General features: G+C 44.5%; 1 protein-coding gene across 1 annotated transcript; it reads right to left on the reverse strand.

Moving 5' to 3' along the window:
• Positions 1-280: 280 nt before the first annotated feature.
• Positions 281-4,970, reverse strand: LOC114910695 (WD repeat-containing protein 38-like). The gene is made up of 9 exons (XM_029252837.1): positions 4,902-4,970; positions 4,238-4,358; positions 4,025-4,141; positions 2,677-2,774; positions 2,356-2,436; positions 1,534-1,659; positions 849-998; positions 507-554; positions 281-415 (listed from the first exon to the last, which is right to left on the reverse strand). Exons 1-9 carry the CDS (start codon positions 4,968-4,970, stop codon positions 281-283), a joined length of 945 nt encoding a protein of 314 aa, XP_029108670.1.
• Positions 4,971-17,761: the final 12,791 nt, after the last annotated feature.

Raw genomic sequence — 17,761 nt, forward strand, 5'->3', positions numbered from 1 at the left:
CCCCCATCTCCAAGTTTGTGGTGAAGTTGTAAAACTGAAAATAAAAACACTCTGAAAAAGTGAATCCCTGATTTCCTGTGAATTTATTTATATATATATATATATATTATATTTTATGTTATATAGTAAAATACAACAAATATTTGTTGCACATTCTTTTGACAGAAGCACTTCTATTTTGCATACCTAGTTCTAGGATGAGTATCCTCCATGCAGCTGAGGGGTCTCCAACATGTCTCGTTCATGACTCCTTGTCTGGTTGTGTGCAAGAGCAGCTCTGCTAATAACCATGTGCCTTCTGTGCTTCCTCTTCCTGTTGGCCATCTTTGGCCTTCTGCATGGAGCCTGCACTGCCAGCAGCCAGCAGCGCTCCACTTGGAGTAAATGTGCATCCAAAGACAGAGTCTCTGTGGCCCTGCAGAGGATGGATGATGTTCATATATGTGATAGCAAAGGGTCATAAGAGTAAGCCTGCTATAAGCCATGTCTATTCAGGTGTTTCTCACCTTCAGGCATTTGGTGCACTCCCCACTGGACATGTCCCACATTCTGATCTACAATGAAACATAAACTGATCATAAAAGTAATGCTTTTTCCAAGGTGACATAAAATGTAAGGTACTTATACTTGATTTACTCGTTTAAACAGCTATGTAATTTTTACCATATAAATTTATGATCAGTGCCTTCATCAAGGGTACTGCAGTGGGACCTTTGATCTCTGTTTAATGACTTGAACTACTGTGCTTAGTGATCCCATTTCAGACACCATGCATGCTGCTGTAAACAGAGCAGAGTTCTGAATGCTCATGATGCTCTTTTGTCAATTAAAGTCCAACAGACACTTACCACATCTCCTTCAGCCATGGTAGCAAGGACAGTTCCATCCCGAGAGAACGTCAGACACCTCACCCAACCGTGGTGTCCCTCTAAAATGAAGAGTAGGGTCCTAGCCCAAGGCAGCCAGACTCGCACTGTCTTGTCCCAGGACCCCGAGACCTGGAAAACAATTGAGACAATAGAGGACACCTTACAATTCAACCCCCAGGGGTGCAGAATGAGCCTGAAAAGAGCAGCTCATATAGTGCTAAGAATTATCGCCTTCTAATCAACTGACAGAAGTGTGAACCACCCCCCACTCCCCATCCTGCAGTAGTACTGTTGATCTATCTGAATTGATAGCTTTAAAAATTTCCCTGCTGTATAAATGGGTAAACCACTATAAGTAGCTTAATGTACAAATCTAACATTTCCAGTTGCTTTGGGCAATAGTTACTAATAATCCTAGAGATCAGAAGGTTCCATTGCTTTAAAAGCAGGATGAAACCCTGTAAGGAAACTAGCAACAAGTATTTCTTGGAGTACATAACTCAGTTACATGCATGAGTTCTATAATGGTGTGAAATTGCACAAATATTCACTATTTAAATACTTCTGGTGAGCAAGTATTTGTAAAGTTAGTACCAAAGAGTGAGAGACGCTTAGAATGAACGAGCGAATTTCCCGTGTGTTCCTGGTGATGGGGTTTCCTCACCAACATGTCAGAGCCAGAGTAGCACACACAGCTGACGTTGCCCCGGTGCCCTTGCAGGGTCCTTTCCTGCTCTTCCACCCTCTGCAAGGCCCACACCTTCACTGTGAAATCCCATGAGCCTGTGGCCTGTGGAAAATGATGATTGGAAGTAACCACACGCATGGCCCCCAACCCTGGAGATCCAGTTATGAATCATAAAGCTTTTATATATGTGTTTGTGTAAATGTAATAAATCTATTAATTAAATAAAACATCAGCTAAATGGATAAATGTAATGTATTCATGTAAAAATCGAACTCCATCTTCTTGATGCAAACCTTGGCACAACGTGAGCATCTACAAATACTGCCCCCATATGGACATTCTGGGGAATTAAGGAATCCTTTCACATCTTTATACTGCATGAGTTCAGATTAGTAATATTTAGAAATTAAACAAAACAGGTTGAAACAGTCCATTACTTTTTTCTGATTAAAAGCATTTATGAAACTTTTAGGTGGCAGGTAATTTAGTGTTTAAATCTTAGCCTAAATAATTATGTCGTTGTTATATAAAAGCATGCAGTATGTTTAAAATGGATTCGGAAAGCCACTTTTTGTTCTTTGTGATTTTGTAATGTCCTTGCTAATTTTGAAAAGTTCTTTGCTCCTGCCAATGGTAATGACAACAATGATGATGATGATGTTGATTATTATTATTATTATTATTATTTTTGTTGTCATTGTTGTTGTGGAGAAAGATCTAATAGAAAACCAAAATCAATCTTTTTAAATCTTTGGCACCATGTAATAATGGTGCATGACAAAGAAGGTAAAGATTTACCACAAACTGTGAATCCAAAGAGAATGCACTGCACTGAATGGCTCCTTTGTGTCCGGAGAAAACCTTCACAATCTCTCCACTCTTAAACACAGAAAAAACACAGAAATAACAAATAAATAACAAAAACCTTTTACACTTCACTTGCACAGAGAAGAACACTGAATACGAGGATGCTCTATTATGTATGAATGTCATGTCATCTGGCACCACACTGTGGTAATTTTTACATGCTAGTCAGGAAATGGGAGAAAAATCATACTGATAAATTACAGTGCATTGTGTTTACAATATCACAGCTGTGATCTGGGACAGATACCGTACTTGCACATCCCAAAGTATCGCTTGTTTGTCCCAGCCTCCAGACACCAGCCACATGCCATCGGGACTGAAGCGAACAGTCTCAACACAACGTCTGTGACCTGAAATTGCAAAAAAGCCTTTAATAACTTCATAACTAATGAAAAAAATTATGATAAGTCAAGTTCTTTAATTTTCAGGACAAAAACAGAGACCACCATCTGGAGTTATATTTGGTTGTAGTCCTTAAACCAGTCAGTGATTATTTTTGAATAAATCATTTCCATGATTAATTTTAACTAATTTCAAATAAAAATACTTGTGCTGAGAAACAACATTCTTCACAGATAACCACAAATGTTGCTACATGTTTGGCTTTCAGCTAACTAGGGAACAAAATTTCAGTGAAATTCAGACTACTTATTATTCATTCCTTTTGCTGAAGATTTCAACTGAGTTGCTTTCAATGTGAAATTCACATATGAAGCTACTTACACCGATTGACACATTTATACATCTGGGTAGTTTTTATTGCATCATTTCAGGGTAAGAACTTTGATCAAGGGTACTAGAGCAAGACCCACATCCTTCGGCTGCAAGGCTATGTCTCTAACTGCTGCCCCACTTGCTGCCCCAACTAGTACTGTAATGAAATGCCTTTATATTGCAGCAATGGTTCAGTTTAACATTATTTTATTAGTTTCACAATTATCTTTATAATCATATTCGTGGCAATAGCTGGTGGACAAAGCTAATATTTAAACCTGAATGATTTTTCAGCACAACTGCACTGCCACAGTATTAATAACTGGAATATGTTATCATTTGCGCAACATTAATCAGCTTACTAATACAGTATTATATAAACAGTTCTGTCAATGAACCTGTGTCAAAGGAAGTCTCCACTGAAGCTGTATTTTCATCATTCCCTTTTAATAACAGTATTTTCATAATGACATTATTATCTGCATGAAATAAAACTTGTCTCATTCAATACTCCAGTCCCTTCCTCATCTCCACTATGACTTTGAAAAAGAAAGGGATGAAAAAAATATACTGTTGCTGAAACCTGGTTGGTGTTTTAGAGTAAAATAGAGGCTCCTGCGAGCTCAGTGTCCTAGCACGTGCTCACGACTTGTAAGCACAGCCAGCAACATGGAAACATTATGATAATGTTATAATGTTGTTGTGTGGAATTTGCTGGAACAAAATGTAACAAAGCTCTATTATGTAATAGTAGCAAATACCTGTATTGATGAATTGATTTTTTGCAAGAAAACACAGTTCACCATGAATTGTTATGTTCCTGCTACAGTACAGGTGCGTGAAACGGTAATATTTCTGAAGGACATGGCCTGGCCTCCATACCCACCGGAGAGAACACGCAGGCATCGCATGGTAGCACTGCTCCACAGCCGCACTGAACGGTCATGGGACGCGCTCGCGAAGAGCGCGCAGTCAGGTGAGAACGTGCAGCATTTTACAGGACCTATGGGGGAGGGGGGGTGAATCAACACTGGTATTCAGTCACATTACAGCGATGTAATGTATTTATTTGCTACGTTTTGTGTGCCAGTTCGCCCACCTGTGTGTCCCTTAGCCTTGGCCAGGAGCTGCCCAGACTGTGCACTCCACAGGTGCAGTCTACTGTCATCCGAACAGGTGAGCAGGATATGACAGTCCGGAGAAAACGCGCAGCAGTTCACCTGAGAGTGGCCACGCGGGTCCCCACGGACACACCAATGTCATCAGAACAAGTAGCGCAGCCACACCCCTCACAATATTTATTCATCATCTCTCTAGCTAACTCTCCTATGAATTATATTACTAAAATGTTGGTGCCCTTGATACCTGACAAGCTGTTACCCCGGTGGCTGGGACATAGTCATCATCTGAACAGGTGAGTGCAATCTGACAGTCTGCGGTGGACAGGTAACCTCAGAATACGTACATACACGCTGTGGATGTGTATACTTTGCTATGAGACCATACGCATTAAATTGTCTGGTTTTCTCTTCCTCATAGACCTATTCTGGTATAGCTCCTCTGGGTACTTTTTACTCATGTTTTGGTCTGTCCAGTACCTCACCAGTGCTAGACTGGGTCAGTACCCTAAAGATTTACATTTACATTTATTTATTTCGCAGATGCTTTTCTCCAAAGCAACTTCCAACAAACTCAGTGTAGTGTTATCAGCCCACACACTTTATTCACCAAGATGACTAAACTCGAGTGAGCGGTTCTCCTACCTCCCCTTTGTGCCGCTCCAGGTAGCGCACATCTGTGATGGTTAAGCACTCCACAGGGGTCCTCCACATGTCCTGCTATGACAGCTTGACTAAAACTTTTATGGGTTTAAAGAAATCACTTCTCAGAGAAGCAGGCTAAAAGATAACGCCTGGTTATCGGTCTTAGCTCATACTGTAATTGTTGATGCACCGGTTTCTTTGGAGGTGTGCTGCTTTGTTGGCAGAAGTGGCCGTTTCCTGGGATACAGCTTCAGTGTGCCATTCAGGGAGCGTGTTACTGCACCACTTTCACTTACACACACAATATCTGTTGCATTATTTCAAGAAATGTAACGATACCCAAAGAAACAAGTGACAACATTTTAAAAGCAAGCATTTCTTGGAGACCAGATATGAATATTCTGAAAGAAATTCACTGCCAGTGGAATATATCACATTCTATGTTAATAAATGTAATAAAGGCAGTTGTCTGTGTGTGTGTGTGGGGGCGGTGAAACATGTCCCCCCATTGTTAAAACATTGTACTTCTCAAATGTTTTAATATGTTGCCAATTTCTTCTTCCTTCCAATACTTCTAAAGTTGTTATGCCCCTCAATAAAACTATGTCATAAGTGACTTCTCTGTTCTATGTGAAGAATGTTATGAAAATTTTCTGGAAACAACTTCTAAAAAAAAATTACATTTTAAAGTCTGACAAATGCAATATCAATTGTACACATTAGCAGGTGACTATGACCAGGGTTTGTATCTCACCTTCTGCTGTAGGACCCTTAAACAAGGTACTTATACAGTAAAAATTACTTACACACACACACACACACACACACACACACACACACACACACAGTCTGAACCGCTTGTCCCAGTCGGGGTTGCGGGGAGCCGGAGCCTAACCCGTCAACACAGGGTGTAAGGCTGGAGGGGGAGGGGACACACCCAGGACAGGATGCCTGGAACCCCAGACCCGGCGGAGAGCAGGATCCAGTCCAACCCACTGCACCACTGCTCCCCCCCCCTCAGTAAAAATTACCCAGCATGAATTGGTTAATTAGCATAAGTCGATTCTGTGAAACGTGTTTGATAAATTACTGTAACGACCTGCATTACTGTTCTGAGCGTGAAATGTGTTTTATTGTAATTGGTTAGCGTTTGGTAATGTACAGGGAATATAAGGGGGCGATTGTGTCTGCCAGGGGGAGAAAGAGGAGAGACCCTGGGGGTGCTAAGGAGGCTGGGAAGGCTGGCTAGATGCACAGGTCCTGGAGGAAACGGGGTCCTTGGACCGAGAACATTATTTGCCTGTGTGCCAGTGTCCGAATAAAACGTTCCAGATGAACGCTGCATCTGCGTCCTTCTTCGCCCCATCCAAACCCACGCACCACGCGCCACATTGGTGTCAGAAGTGGGATGGGGCAGAATGATGAGAGGCTGGATTTTTTTTTTCCCCCCATACTTTATTCAATACCATAAGCACAAAATAAAACTTCGAACATTCCACATCACAAATCACAAACATAAAACATCCTCATATTTCATTATAAAACCATCTCTCAACATAAACATGACAGAGCTTACTCACTTCTCCAAAGATCTCGGATCACTAATACGAAAAGTAATAAACATCAGAATTTAAAAGCAAATATAAATATCCATTATGAGAAAAAGAACCTTGGACTTTAAAACCCTTCACCAAAAAGTGGTTTAATACAAAGTTTAAAACTCATGTGTACCACACCCACAAGAAAAGTACCAGGCACCCATGCCAGAACTGCCACATTCTGATTTAGCTCCGTCATTAAAAGCCATAAACATTAAACATTCATGCAAAACACATATAAAGATAAAACATTTTAAAATCTAAAATACTATAAAATCTACAGATTAAAATCAATTATTCAAACAGTTTTTCTAAAGAAAAATCTCCATCCTCCACAGCTGTCAGGTGGGACTCTTTCCCTGGCCCTGACGAACTGAATCTAGGGGGAGACCCCACCCAAGACAAGCCAATAATTAATAAGCCCGAATGATCAGGTACCACTAAGGAGGAGGGAGCATCTCCTCGGCCCTTTTGAGGGGTTGCAGTCAAGACCGGCACCCCCAGTGTAGTACTGGAGATCAACCCAGCCTCCCTCCTGCGCCTTTTCTTCTTCCTGGTCACTCCCACAAAGTCCTGTAAAATGTCCAAGTGACCAGGTATGTCCCTCTCCTCCTCGGCCCGGGACCCCTCAGAAGTGCCTAGCAAAGAAGGAGGCTGTGCCACACCGGCCCCGGACAACCGCTCTCTTACCTCAGCACCTGCTGCTGGTCCCAGCTGTTCCACAGCACCACCAGATGAAGGCTGGGCTTCCACACCGTCCCCCGTCGGCACTGCCTTTGCCTGCATCACCCCGTCATAGGTCGGCTTGCGCTGCGGGAGAGATGATCTTCCCCCTGCATTGGGTACAACGGCAGGGGCCGACACAGTCCTTGGCCAAGTGGCCGATCCCCAGACATCGCTGGCACTTCATTGTCTTGCATGATTTCTCGGTATGTCCCTGACCGAGACAAAAATGGCAGGAGGGAGGCTGACCAGGATAAAATAGGTAGCCTCTTGCCTTACCCAAGGTGAAATACGCAGGCGGGTGCCTATAACCATCCATCTCCGCAGGGTTGGGACGCAGGCGAACTAAAAAGCGTCTCCGTCCAGTCCAGATGCCCAGAAGGTCCCGGTCTTCCTCATGTCCGGGGAAGACGTCAGCAAAATCCCCCAGGAAGGCCGCCACGACATCCACCGACACGAAGGGGTTGAAGACGTGGACAGTCACAACTCTTCTATCTGTCCTCCAGAGTGGCTCGATGGAGTAGGGGAGCAGCTTGGAATGCATTGCACTCACCCAACACGTCTCCAACACCCTCGAATAACGTTCATCGGATGCCAGCGTGACATCAAAAAAGGACAACGGCCCATTTCTCTGGATGCAGACAATGTCCTCCGCCGGAAGTCCCAGGAGTCTGAAGACGATCTCACGAATGAATGGAATGCGCTTGTGAAATCCGAAGACGTCATCCCAGTTCCTCCAGCAGAAGCGGATGGTATTCTTCATTTACATTTACATTTATTAATTTAGCAGACACTTTTGTCCAAAGTGACGTACATCTCACCAAAAGTACAATTTATGCATTACATTAAGAGAAGGAGACATAGCTGCAGACACGAAAGTCTCAAGCAAACCTAAGTTGTTACCTACCACTTGCTGCACCGAGGTTCATCGTTCGAGTAGGTGCATAAGACACAGGATAGACAAATCCCGATACCCTCCCACCATTTTTTTTTTTTAAATGTTATAAGCTACATAAATGAGCAAGTACAATGCCAGAGTAGTGGCTGAATAAATGTTGTATCTAGGGATGCTTAGGAAGTTACGATGTGTGAACAGTTACACCGTAAATGAGCTGGAGAGATCTTGGGCGAAGTGAATCTGGAAAAGGTGAGTTTTCAGACCCTTCTTGAAAACAGACAGAATTTCCGCAGTTCTGAGTGACAGGGTGAAGGTCATTCCACCACAATGGACCCAGAACCGAGAACCTCCGAGCTTTGCCTTTCGTGCACGGGACCACCAAGCGAGCAGAGGTAGATGAGCAAAGGGGCCTGGCTGGGGTGTACCGGTTGATCAAGTCCTGTAAATAGCTGGAAGCAGTTCTATTGATGCATTTGTACACAGTAACCAGGGTTTTGAATTTGATACGGGCAGCTATAGGAAGCCAGTGCAGAGAGATGAGTAGAGGAGATACATGGGAGCACTTTGGCAAATCAAACACAACTCGTGCAGCAGTATTCTGTAGAAGCTGCAGAGGTTTGATGGCATTCTTCCATCCGTCGTCCCTGCCGCCAATGATGGTCTCTCGTTCTTTCCAGGGGCCGCCAACGTCTTTGAGGAAAACCCTACTCTGGACAATCTGGTACAGAACGGCTAAAAAAAAAACCTCTGCGTCAACCTGCGGGGACAGCGGACAAGCCACTCGAAACCCTGCACCTTAGGCTTAGCAAGCTACCCAAAAATAACATAAAACTCCTACGATGAGAGGCTGGATACGGAAGCAGGTGAACACCGAAGAGGAGGAAAGGGAAAACGGCGCGAGAACAGAAGCCAGCAGGACGAAAAAACATCGTCCGGTGAATGAAGAGCTTGCGACAGTGGAGGCAGAGAAGCGAGTGGAGAGCACGGGTGTCCAGGGGACCCCAGGGAAGCGTAGGCTGTGGTGAAGATGGCGGAGAAGGGCTGCGAGGTGCCGCTGGAGTCGGGAGGCCAGGTTGAGTGGGGTCTCCTGTGCCCAGGGAAAATGCGGCAAAAAGAGATAGCGAACCGCCGGCGGGTGCAGAGGAAAGTTGCCCCACGGAGAGCGATGCTTTCCCGAGGAGGTCGGACGACGTGTTGGACAACGCGGAGCAGCATACCTCGTCTGTGGACAGGCAGGGCTCCATGGCGGAGGAGTGCGAATTCGCCCACAAATGAAGATTCCACTCACTGCTTTCGTGAAGAAAGCGCCCAGCCTGTATGAAGCCCTGACGAGTGTTCTAAAACAGTGGCGCGGCGGACCAAACGCCGCAAAAGGAGGAGGGCTGAGCAACGAGGAACAGCCAGTTTTACAAGCGTCGCGGCGGGCTCGGTGTGTGGTGAAGCGGCAGAGGCATGAGCGCAAGCAGGGCGGCTTGCCCGGGTCCTCTGTCGAAAGGCGACCGAGCAGCGAGAGGTGCGGTAAGGTGGCCGGGGGTGCAAGAGAGGTGTTTGCTTCCGAAGACGGAGCTGGGGCAGCACAGAGAGGCTGCGGAGAGTGGACCCGACGGTCCTGTGAGAGCCAGTCAGCTATGGGAGCACAAGGCGGTTGGCGAAAGCCACGTGGGTGCCACCAAGCCTTCTACTAGCCACGTGCGAGTGAGGGAGTCATACTGGGACCGAGGCCGGGCAGACAGGGGACAACGATGGCCGCCTGGACCCCCGAGCATGCAGCCATGGCGGGCTACTGCGATTCCCCCCCGCAACCACCAGGGCTGAGCGTCCGGGACCTGCACTCCTGACCGGAGACACGTGGGGGACAGCGCCTGACATTGGGACACTGGTAGAGTAGGCAGCAGCAGGGACGCTGCTGCTCTTTTGACAGGGGGCTATGTAATGACACGCGTTACTGTTCTGAGCAGGAAATGTGTTTTATTGTGATTGGTTAGCATTTGGTGACGTACGGGGAATATTAGGGGGTGATTGCGTCTGCCAGGGGGAGAAAGAGGAGAGACCCTGGGGGCGCTAAGCGGGTTGGGAAGGCTGGCTAGATGTGCGGGTCCTGGAGGAAACAGGGTCCTCAGACCGAAAGCGTTATTTCCCTGTGTGCTGGTGTTCGAATAAAATGTTCCAGATGAACGCTGCCTCTGCGCCTTTCTTTGCCCCATCCAAACCCATGGCGCTGCGTGCCACATTACTAAAAAAAACAAATAACATTTTTGTAAAATATATCATTGTCACACTCACGCCTGCAAGCACAAGGGCAACACCTGGTACCAATCAGCCTGGCCAGGTAAAGGCGGTACTGTCCTGCTACTGGGTGCGGAATCTTGCAAATACCTCCCTACATGGCTTTGTAACATTCAACGTTCTTCTCCCTCTCCCGAGATCCCTGTTTTGTGTTTTTGACTCTCCTGGTTTCTGACCCCTGCTTACTCTCCCGCTTACCGCGTTTTGCTTCGCCCTGGAAACGACGTCCACGCCTTGAAGACCCACACCTGTCCACGACCTCTGTTTTTGCCTGTCCCTACAAACGCACCCGCACTTGGGTCCAATCCCTTACCTCTCCTGGCCCTGATGCTGACAGTTGCATTTTCTCACTTTTCAAAATTAACAACAGAACTGCAGTGGGCCACAGTAACACAGAGACAGAAACAGGACATCTCAAAAGATTATTATACTTCACATCTATGGTCATAGCACTATTCAATAATTTCCAGGCTGTCCACCTATTCCGGAATTCATCCGAATTATCATGGAAATCACATTAGTTCTTCTAGCACAAGAAGGTAAAATACATAGGTCATCCACACACTTCCCTGAGAGAACCTTAGGTTTGGACCATAACAGTAAAATCCATTCCCTTCCCAAGTAGGTAATATTAATCAGTCTACATAATATAACAATCAAAAATAGAATTTGGGTTGTGGGTTAACAATAAAATAGAGCGGTACTAGTCCAACACATTTTCTCACATTTATGTAATTATTGCTCTCAGGATATTTTTGAGCCTGTAATTTGTCAGGTGGCTTAGTGGTTAAGGATTTAGACTAATGATTTCGATAGAGCAGGTTCAGATCCTGGAAGGAGAGTGCCCTTAAAGGCATTTTCTCTTTGAGACGTAAACCTCATTTGCTCAGCCATGTAAAAAAAACTTTAAAATGTCAGTGTGGATAAAACTCTGCTAAGAAACAAAGTGAAAACATAGATGCAAGAGTTACCACATGTCACTTTATCAAGCTTTCCACTCTTCTGCTCTTCTGGTGGTTGGGAATAAGATGTTCTACTGGCAAACATACATGTGGTCCTCAGACTGGCTGAGAAAGTGAAAACTTCCCCATTTATTACCAAACCACTTCACAAACCAACATTTTTACAAGGAAGGTGTTTTGTTAAGGTGCCCAGAGAGGCCACCAAGCAACCAGTACTGCTGTCAGTTGTACTGACTGAATCTCAGGTTTGACACCTTTAGAAACATTTTGTGTGCAACAATAAATCAATGATTATACACTGCCCAAAAAAATTAAAGGAACACTTTGAAAACACATCAGATCTCAATGGGGAAAAAAATCGTGCTGGATATCTATACTGATATGGACTGGATAATGTGTTAGGAACGAAAGGATGCCACATCGTTTGATGGAAATGAAAATTATCAACCTACAGAGGGCTGAATTCAAGGACACCCCGAAAATCAAAGTGAAAAAATGATGCGGCAGGCTAGTCCATTTTGCTGAAATTTCATTGCAGCAACTCAGAATGGTACTCAGTAGTTTGTATGGCCCCCACGTGCTTGTATGCATGCCTGACAACATCAGGGCATGCTCCTAATGAGACGACGGATGGTGTCCTGCGGTATTCCCTCCCAGATCTGGACCAGGGCATCACTGAGCTCCTGGACAGTCTGAGGTGCAACCTGGCGGCGTCGGATGGACCGAAACATAACGTCCCAGAGGTGTTCTATTGGATTTAGGTCAGGCGAGCGTGGGGGCCATTCAATGGTATCAATTCCTTCATCCTCCAGGAACTGCCTGCATACTCTCGCCACATGAGGCCGGGCATTGTCGTGCACCAGGAGGAACCCAGGACCCACTGCATCAGCGTAGGGTCTCATAATGGGTCCAAGGATTTCATCCCGATACCTAATGGCAGTCAGGGTGCCATTGTCTAGCCTGTAGAGGTCGGTGTGTCCCTCCATGGATATGCCTCCCCAGACCATCACTGACCCGCCACCAAACCGGTCATGCTGAACGATGTTACAGGCAGCATAATGTTCTCCAGGGCTTCTCCAGACCATTTCACGTCTGTCACATGTGCTCAGGGTGAACCTGCTCTCATCTGTGAAAAGCACAGGGCGCCAGTGGCGGACCTGCCAATTCTGGTGTTCTATGGCAAATGCCAATCGAGCTCCACGGTGCCGGGCAGTGAGCGCAGGGCCCACTAGAGGACGTCGGGCCCTCAGGCCACCCTCATGAAGTCTGTTTCTGATTGTTTGGTCAGAGACATTCACACTAGTGGCCTGCTGGAGGTCATTTTGTAGGGCTATGGCAGTGCTCATCCTGTTCCTCCTTGCACAAAGGAGCAGATACCGGTCCTGCTGATGGGTTAAGGACCTTCTACGGCCCTGTCCAGCTCTCCTAGAGTAACTGCCTGTCTCCTGGAATCTCCTCCATGCTCTTGAGACTGTGCTGGGAGACACAGCAAAGCTTCTGGCAATAGCACGTATGATGTGCCACCCTGGAGGAGTTGGACTGCCTGTGCAACCTCTGTAGGGTCCAGGTATCGCCTCATGCTACCAGTAGTGACACTGACCCTAGCCAAATGCAAAACTAGTGAAAAACAGTCAGAAGAGGTGAGGAGGGAAAAAAATGTCAGTGGCCTCCACCTGTAAAACCATTCCTGTTTTGGGGGGTCGTCTCATTGTTGCCCCTCTAGTGCACCTGTTGTTAATTTCATTAACACCAAAGCAGCTGAAACTGATTAACAACCCCCCCTGCTACTTAACTGACCAGATCAATATCCCAGGAGTTTAATTGACTTGATGCTATACTCTGATTAAAAAGTGTTCCTTTAATTTTTTTGAACAGTGTATATAAATTATATATAATTTCTCACACCATGTAAAAAATATATCATACAAACATTTAAAGGCTGTTTTCCTATAAAAGAATGGCCACTGACATTAATCCTCCCTTTTATTACTTTGGTGAAAGATATAGACTCCTTGGGTGCCATAGTGTCCAAAACAATCATAAGGTTTACAGTAACTGTAACATGAGGAATATGTTGGCAGATGTTTCCAAGGAGTATTAATTCATGTAAAACACAGAATCCAGAGAGACAGGAGAGCAGGTCAGCATTTGAGCTCCAGAACGAGAACTTCCCAGTCTCAGCTCAGTTTGAAAGGCAGATTTCCACACAATTGTCCTCTTATGTATTGACAGATAACACATTCTAAATTATAATAAAGTTGCAGGGAGATGTCCTAAAACTTCATGTTCCTGCAGAGTTAGTGTGATATACATCGGAGACTGTAGGGAAAATAAACCATTTCCTACAAAAATTATATTTTTTTTTTAGGAAATGGTTTATTTGCCCAGCAATGTCCCATGTGTGTCACACTATCTCTGCAGGAACATCATGCTTCTGTGATAGATAAATGGAGCAGGGTGTCCTATGGATTCCATTTAGTGACCAAATCCCTGGTGGCAGATGTCTCCCCTCACAGCTGTACAATCTGTTCTTGACAGATTAACTCCACCCTTTGTAAGTGATATATAAATCACACTGATTGGACTGTATGGGACTGGTGCCCTGCTGATCTGTAAAAGCATGTGAATTCAATGGTCATAAATAGTGTGTGTGTGAGGGAAGGGGGTGTAGTCCATGTTAGAGATGCAGTGATATTACAGCAGGGTGGTGTGTCTGCAGATTGCATGGAAGGAAACCAAGATTTATTCTGCTGATATACTTTTGGCTCACCTCCCACATGCCTTAAGGCCAGATTTTGCCACATAGCAAAGGCTCAGTTTAATATCGGGAAATCTTGAGCAGATGATGCATTTTTACCTTCATAACAGAGCTGTTTTTCATGCTTATGTTCTGAGAAGAAGGCGTGATGATGGTATAAAATTATGTGTAAGTGATCTAGGCAGTGGACATTAGAATACATTCCTAGTGCTGCTTGTTCTGTAATTCTCCAGCCATCCATTCATGAATCCATTTAAGGGTCACTGAAGCCTATCTTGGCAGCACAGGCTATGATGCAAGGTACAAACTGGATGGAATTCTGGTAAATCTCAGGGTAATCACACACTACTGGCAATTTAGAGTCACCATTTCACCTGTAGCTTCTTCGGACTGTGGGGGGAAACTAGAGCACCAGGATGAAACTCTTGCAGACTGACCTGGATTCGAGCCTACACCCTAAAGCACATCCCAGATGCTGTGAGGCAGCAATGCTACCATGTGCACCACTGTGCCACCATTTGTCATTCTCCTCATACGCAATCAAAGAGAAAGTTTTTCATGAGAAACCACAAATATGGAATGGTCCACTAGGGGGTAGTATGTGTCTTCTATGAGCATACAATTTCACCAAACGGTTCCTTGGCCTTTTCTTAAAAACTTTAATTTTCAGGGATACAACTTGATGCAACTTGACTCACCCACACACACACACACACACACACATACACACACACACACACACACACACATACACTACATCACAATTATGGCTGGTACCACGGATTGAGGTAGGTGGAACCTTTCTAAATACTACTCTTTTGACCAGGGATTTTAGTAAGAAGGTTTTGGCATCTGTTAATGTCAAAGAGGTTGGGGAGGTTAGGGGGTATTAAGGGGTGTTTATGAGTCCACTACAAAGATTCATACATTGTGACACCATGGATGAATGTCTACCCCTGTCCTCCCCATTCTACTAGCAGAGATCCCACTAGTCTAGATCTCGGCCTGTCTTCGGGATGTCACAGCTGCCCAGTGGGACCAGCAGCAACATCGATATCAGTCCTTGTGTTTTGTTATGTTTATACTGTCTCTTTTCTCAAGATGCATTAGACTGCCATTAAACAACTAAATCTTAGCTTTAAGACATTTTTTTTCTCATACAAGGTAATATCAGCAGGTCATGGTACATCAGCTTCGCCTTAGTCTTTAATGTTTGCAATGGCTGTCCACCTAAGGGTCTTGAGACTTTCTAAGCACCATGTGAAAAACAGATGCTGATGTAAATTTACATTTGGCTGAAACCATCTACATCGACAGATCTGTGCTTTTTCCCATGCACGTCATATATGCCATCTGGATGAGGATAATTACAGAATATGGCCAATATTCTGTACGTAGGATGCCTTTTTCACTGCTTGTTGCGTGTTTTGAGTACCCCCTGGCAAGTCCTCATAAATGAAATGAGCTCCAGGAACAGGGCTGCTCGCTAAGCTGCCGCCTTGTTCTAATCAGATTGTGATTACTGTTCCATCCCAGCATTCTTTATTCATCTGGCACTGTATCCTCATACCAAATGTAACTGCACTGCGACACCCTCAGTAGACACAATAAGTATCTTAACACTAAACCCAGCTGCTGGTATCAATTCAATTGCCTCCAGATACACAACTGTCAGTAACTCATTATTTAAATTTTAGGGACAACGAAGAGTACTGAAATATGTCCACCTTTGATAGAATTTCTCATACAATCCTAATTACTACAATAACTGTTAATTCTGCTTCCAATGTTACAGAGACAAACACAACATAAATCCTGACAAAAGTGACATTTGAGGACTTACTCCCAGCAAATAATTAAACAAACCTTTTTGTCAGATGCTAGAGGGGAGGGGACATTTTCCTTTGATGGTGGAATGGCTGGAAATGTGTCTCACTGCTACCAGACCTCAGCTGGGTTTGAAGCTCAGCCATCATGCCAAAAAAAAAAAATCACAAATCTGATCCCACCAGTGTTTGGTGGAGCAACAGGAGCTTAGAGATGTCTATCAGAGTTTTCTTTCAGTGAGCTGCATACAGGTAATGGAACAGAAATGAAGAAAGGTCATCCAGGTCTTGGGACTGAGTGCTTTGAAAAACCTCCAGGCTGGTTGAAGAATTCTTGTAGAATCAGGTCAAGCCAGAGAGGTTGTGGTTGGGTTCCAGTGAGCTTGTGCCCTGAACAGGACTAGTCTTGCTGTCTTTTTCATTTTCAGTTTTGTTCAATTAACTTACTTCAGCTTAATTTTATTTTAGTGCTGAGCATTAGATAAAGTAAGACAGTCACAGGAGTAGTTAATGCATGACTGAGGATAACAGTTAGCTGAGGAAAGGAAAACAAAACTCCCATCCCTAATGGAGGGGAGAAAAATAAATCTTTAGGGGTCTAAGTGGCAGCGGTAGCCCATGGGCATTCTAATGTGGTGACAGTGGACCTGTGAAGATATACAGCATCAATGGTTAAAAGAGCAGTACAAGAAGCAACACATAGCTACAGCCCATGGTCCAGTCCCAGGTGGCCGATTCAGTGTAGGCAGTGACTGGTTCTTCCACCCCAGCTTCAAGGGGTATAAAATGGGCAGTGGTATAGTGGTTTGACTGTTAACTTCCTGGGTGGCTCAGGTGTTCACAAAGGTCCCACGATTCTCCAAGATAGATCGGAAGTGAGAGGACAATGAATAACTACGGCAAAGCAACAGTGAAAAATTAGTTTAGAAAATTAAAAAATTAGAAAAAACTAATTTTTCACTCTAGATATGAAAATGGTGACAGAGGAGTAGTCTTTCACAGAAGCAGGCAATGTATTCCATAGTTCAGTTTCTATGATTAACAAGGTATAACAATATAGTGTGTGTGAAATAAGCTTCTCCAAACCAGGTCCAACCAAAAAGACCCCTCATCCAGTGGAGCAAATCAAAAGATGCCTTCAGTTGCACAGAAACTACTATTTTAGAGTCATGAACAAAAATACCTTAACTGGGGCTCTTGAGGAACTAAAGGGCTCCAGCATAAGACAGCGGCACTATGAGGAACAACCTATGATCTGCCCTGCTGGCTGCCGTCTACTCTCTAGTGTGCCCACTGTCTCCTTCTCCTTTACCACGTTCCACTGATTTTGACTAAATACAGATGCACCTGCTGCTTCTTCCTTTGGTTCCACAGGAGGCGGACAAATCAAATTACTTCCTCCTCAGTGAACCATTTAGTTGTTTTTTGTGCTGCCTCTGCTGAAGGAGATGTCCAAGGGATTATGTGGTCCTGTTTGTCCGCGCTCAGGCATACGATGGAAGACTTGTGGATCTGGGCTGGTCTGTAAATTAGGGATCATTGCTTTCTGTGACATGGTAGGGACCTGTGTGCTGCTGTGTGGTACATTGAAGATGCCAGTTAGGCCTCCAAAAGACAGATATTGGACTATTTCTATTCCCTTGGTCAATCACCACATCATGCAAGGAGAGAGACACACATAGTCAGGGGATATCTAAGGCTTAATTCCAAACCACCATGGTATTTGAAGATTCTGAGAAACATAAACACTAAAGATACTGAAAAGTAGTTTAATTTTTCAATATTGCTGTAAAACCAGTGTAAGAGAAG

The sequence above is a fragment of the Scleropages formosus genome, chromosome 6, assembly GCF_900964775.1.
Source record: "Scleropages formosus chromosome 6, fSclFor1.1, whole genome shotgun sequence".
In the NCBI taxonomy this organism is placed as follows: Eukaryota; Metazoa; Chordata; class Actinopteri; order Osteoglossiformes; family Osteoglossidae; genus Scleropages; species Scleropages formosus.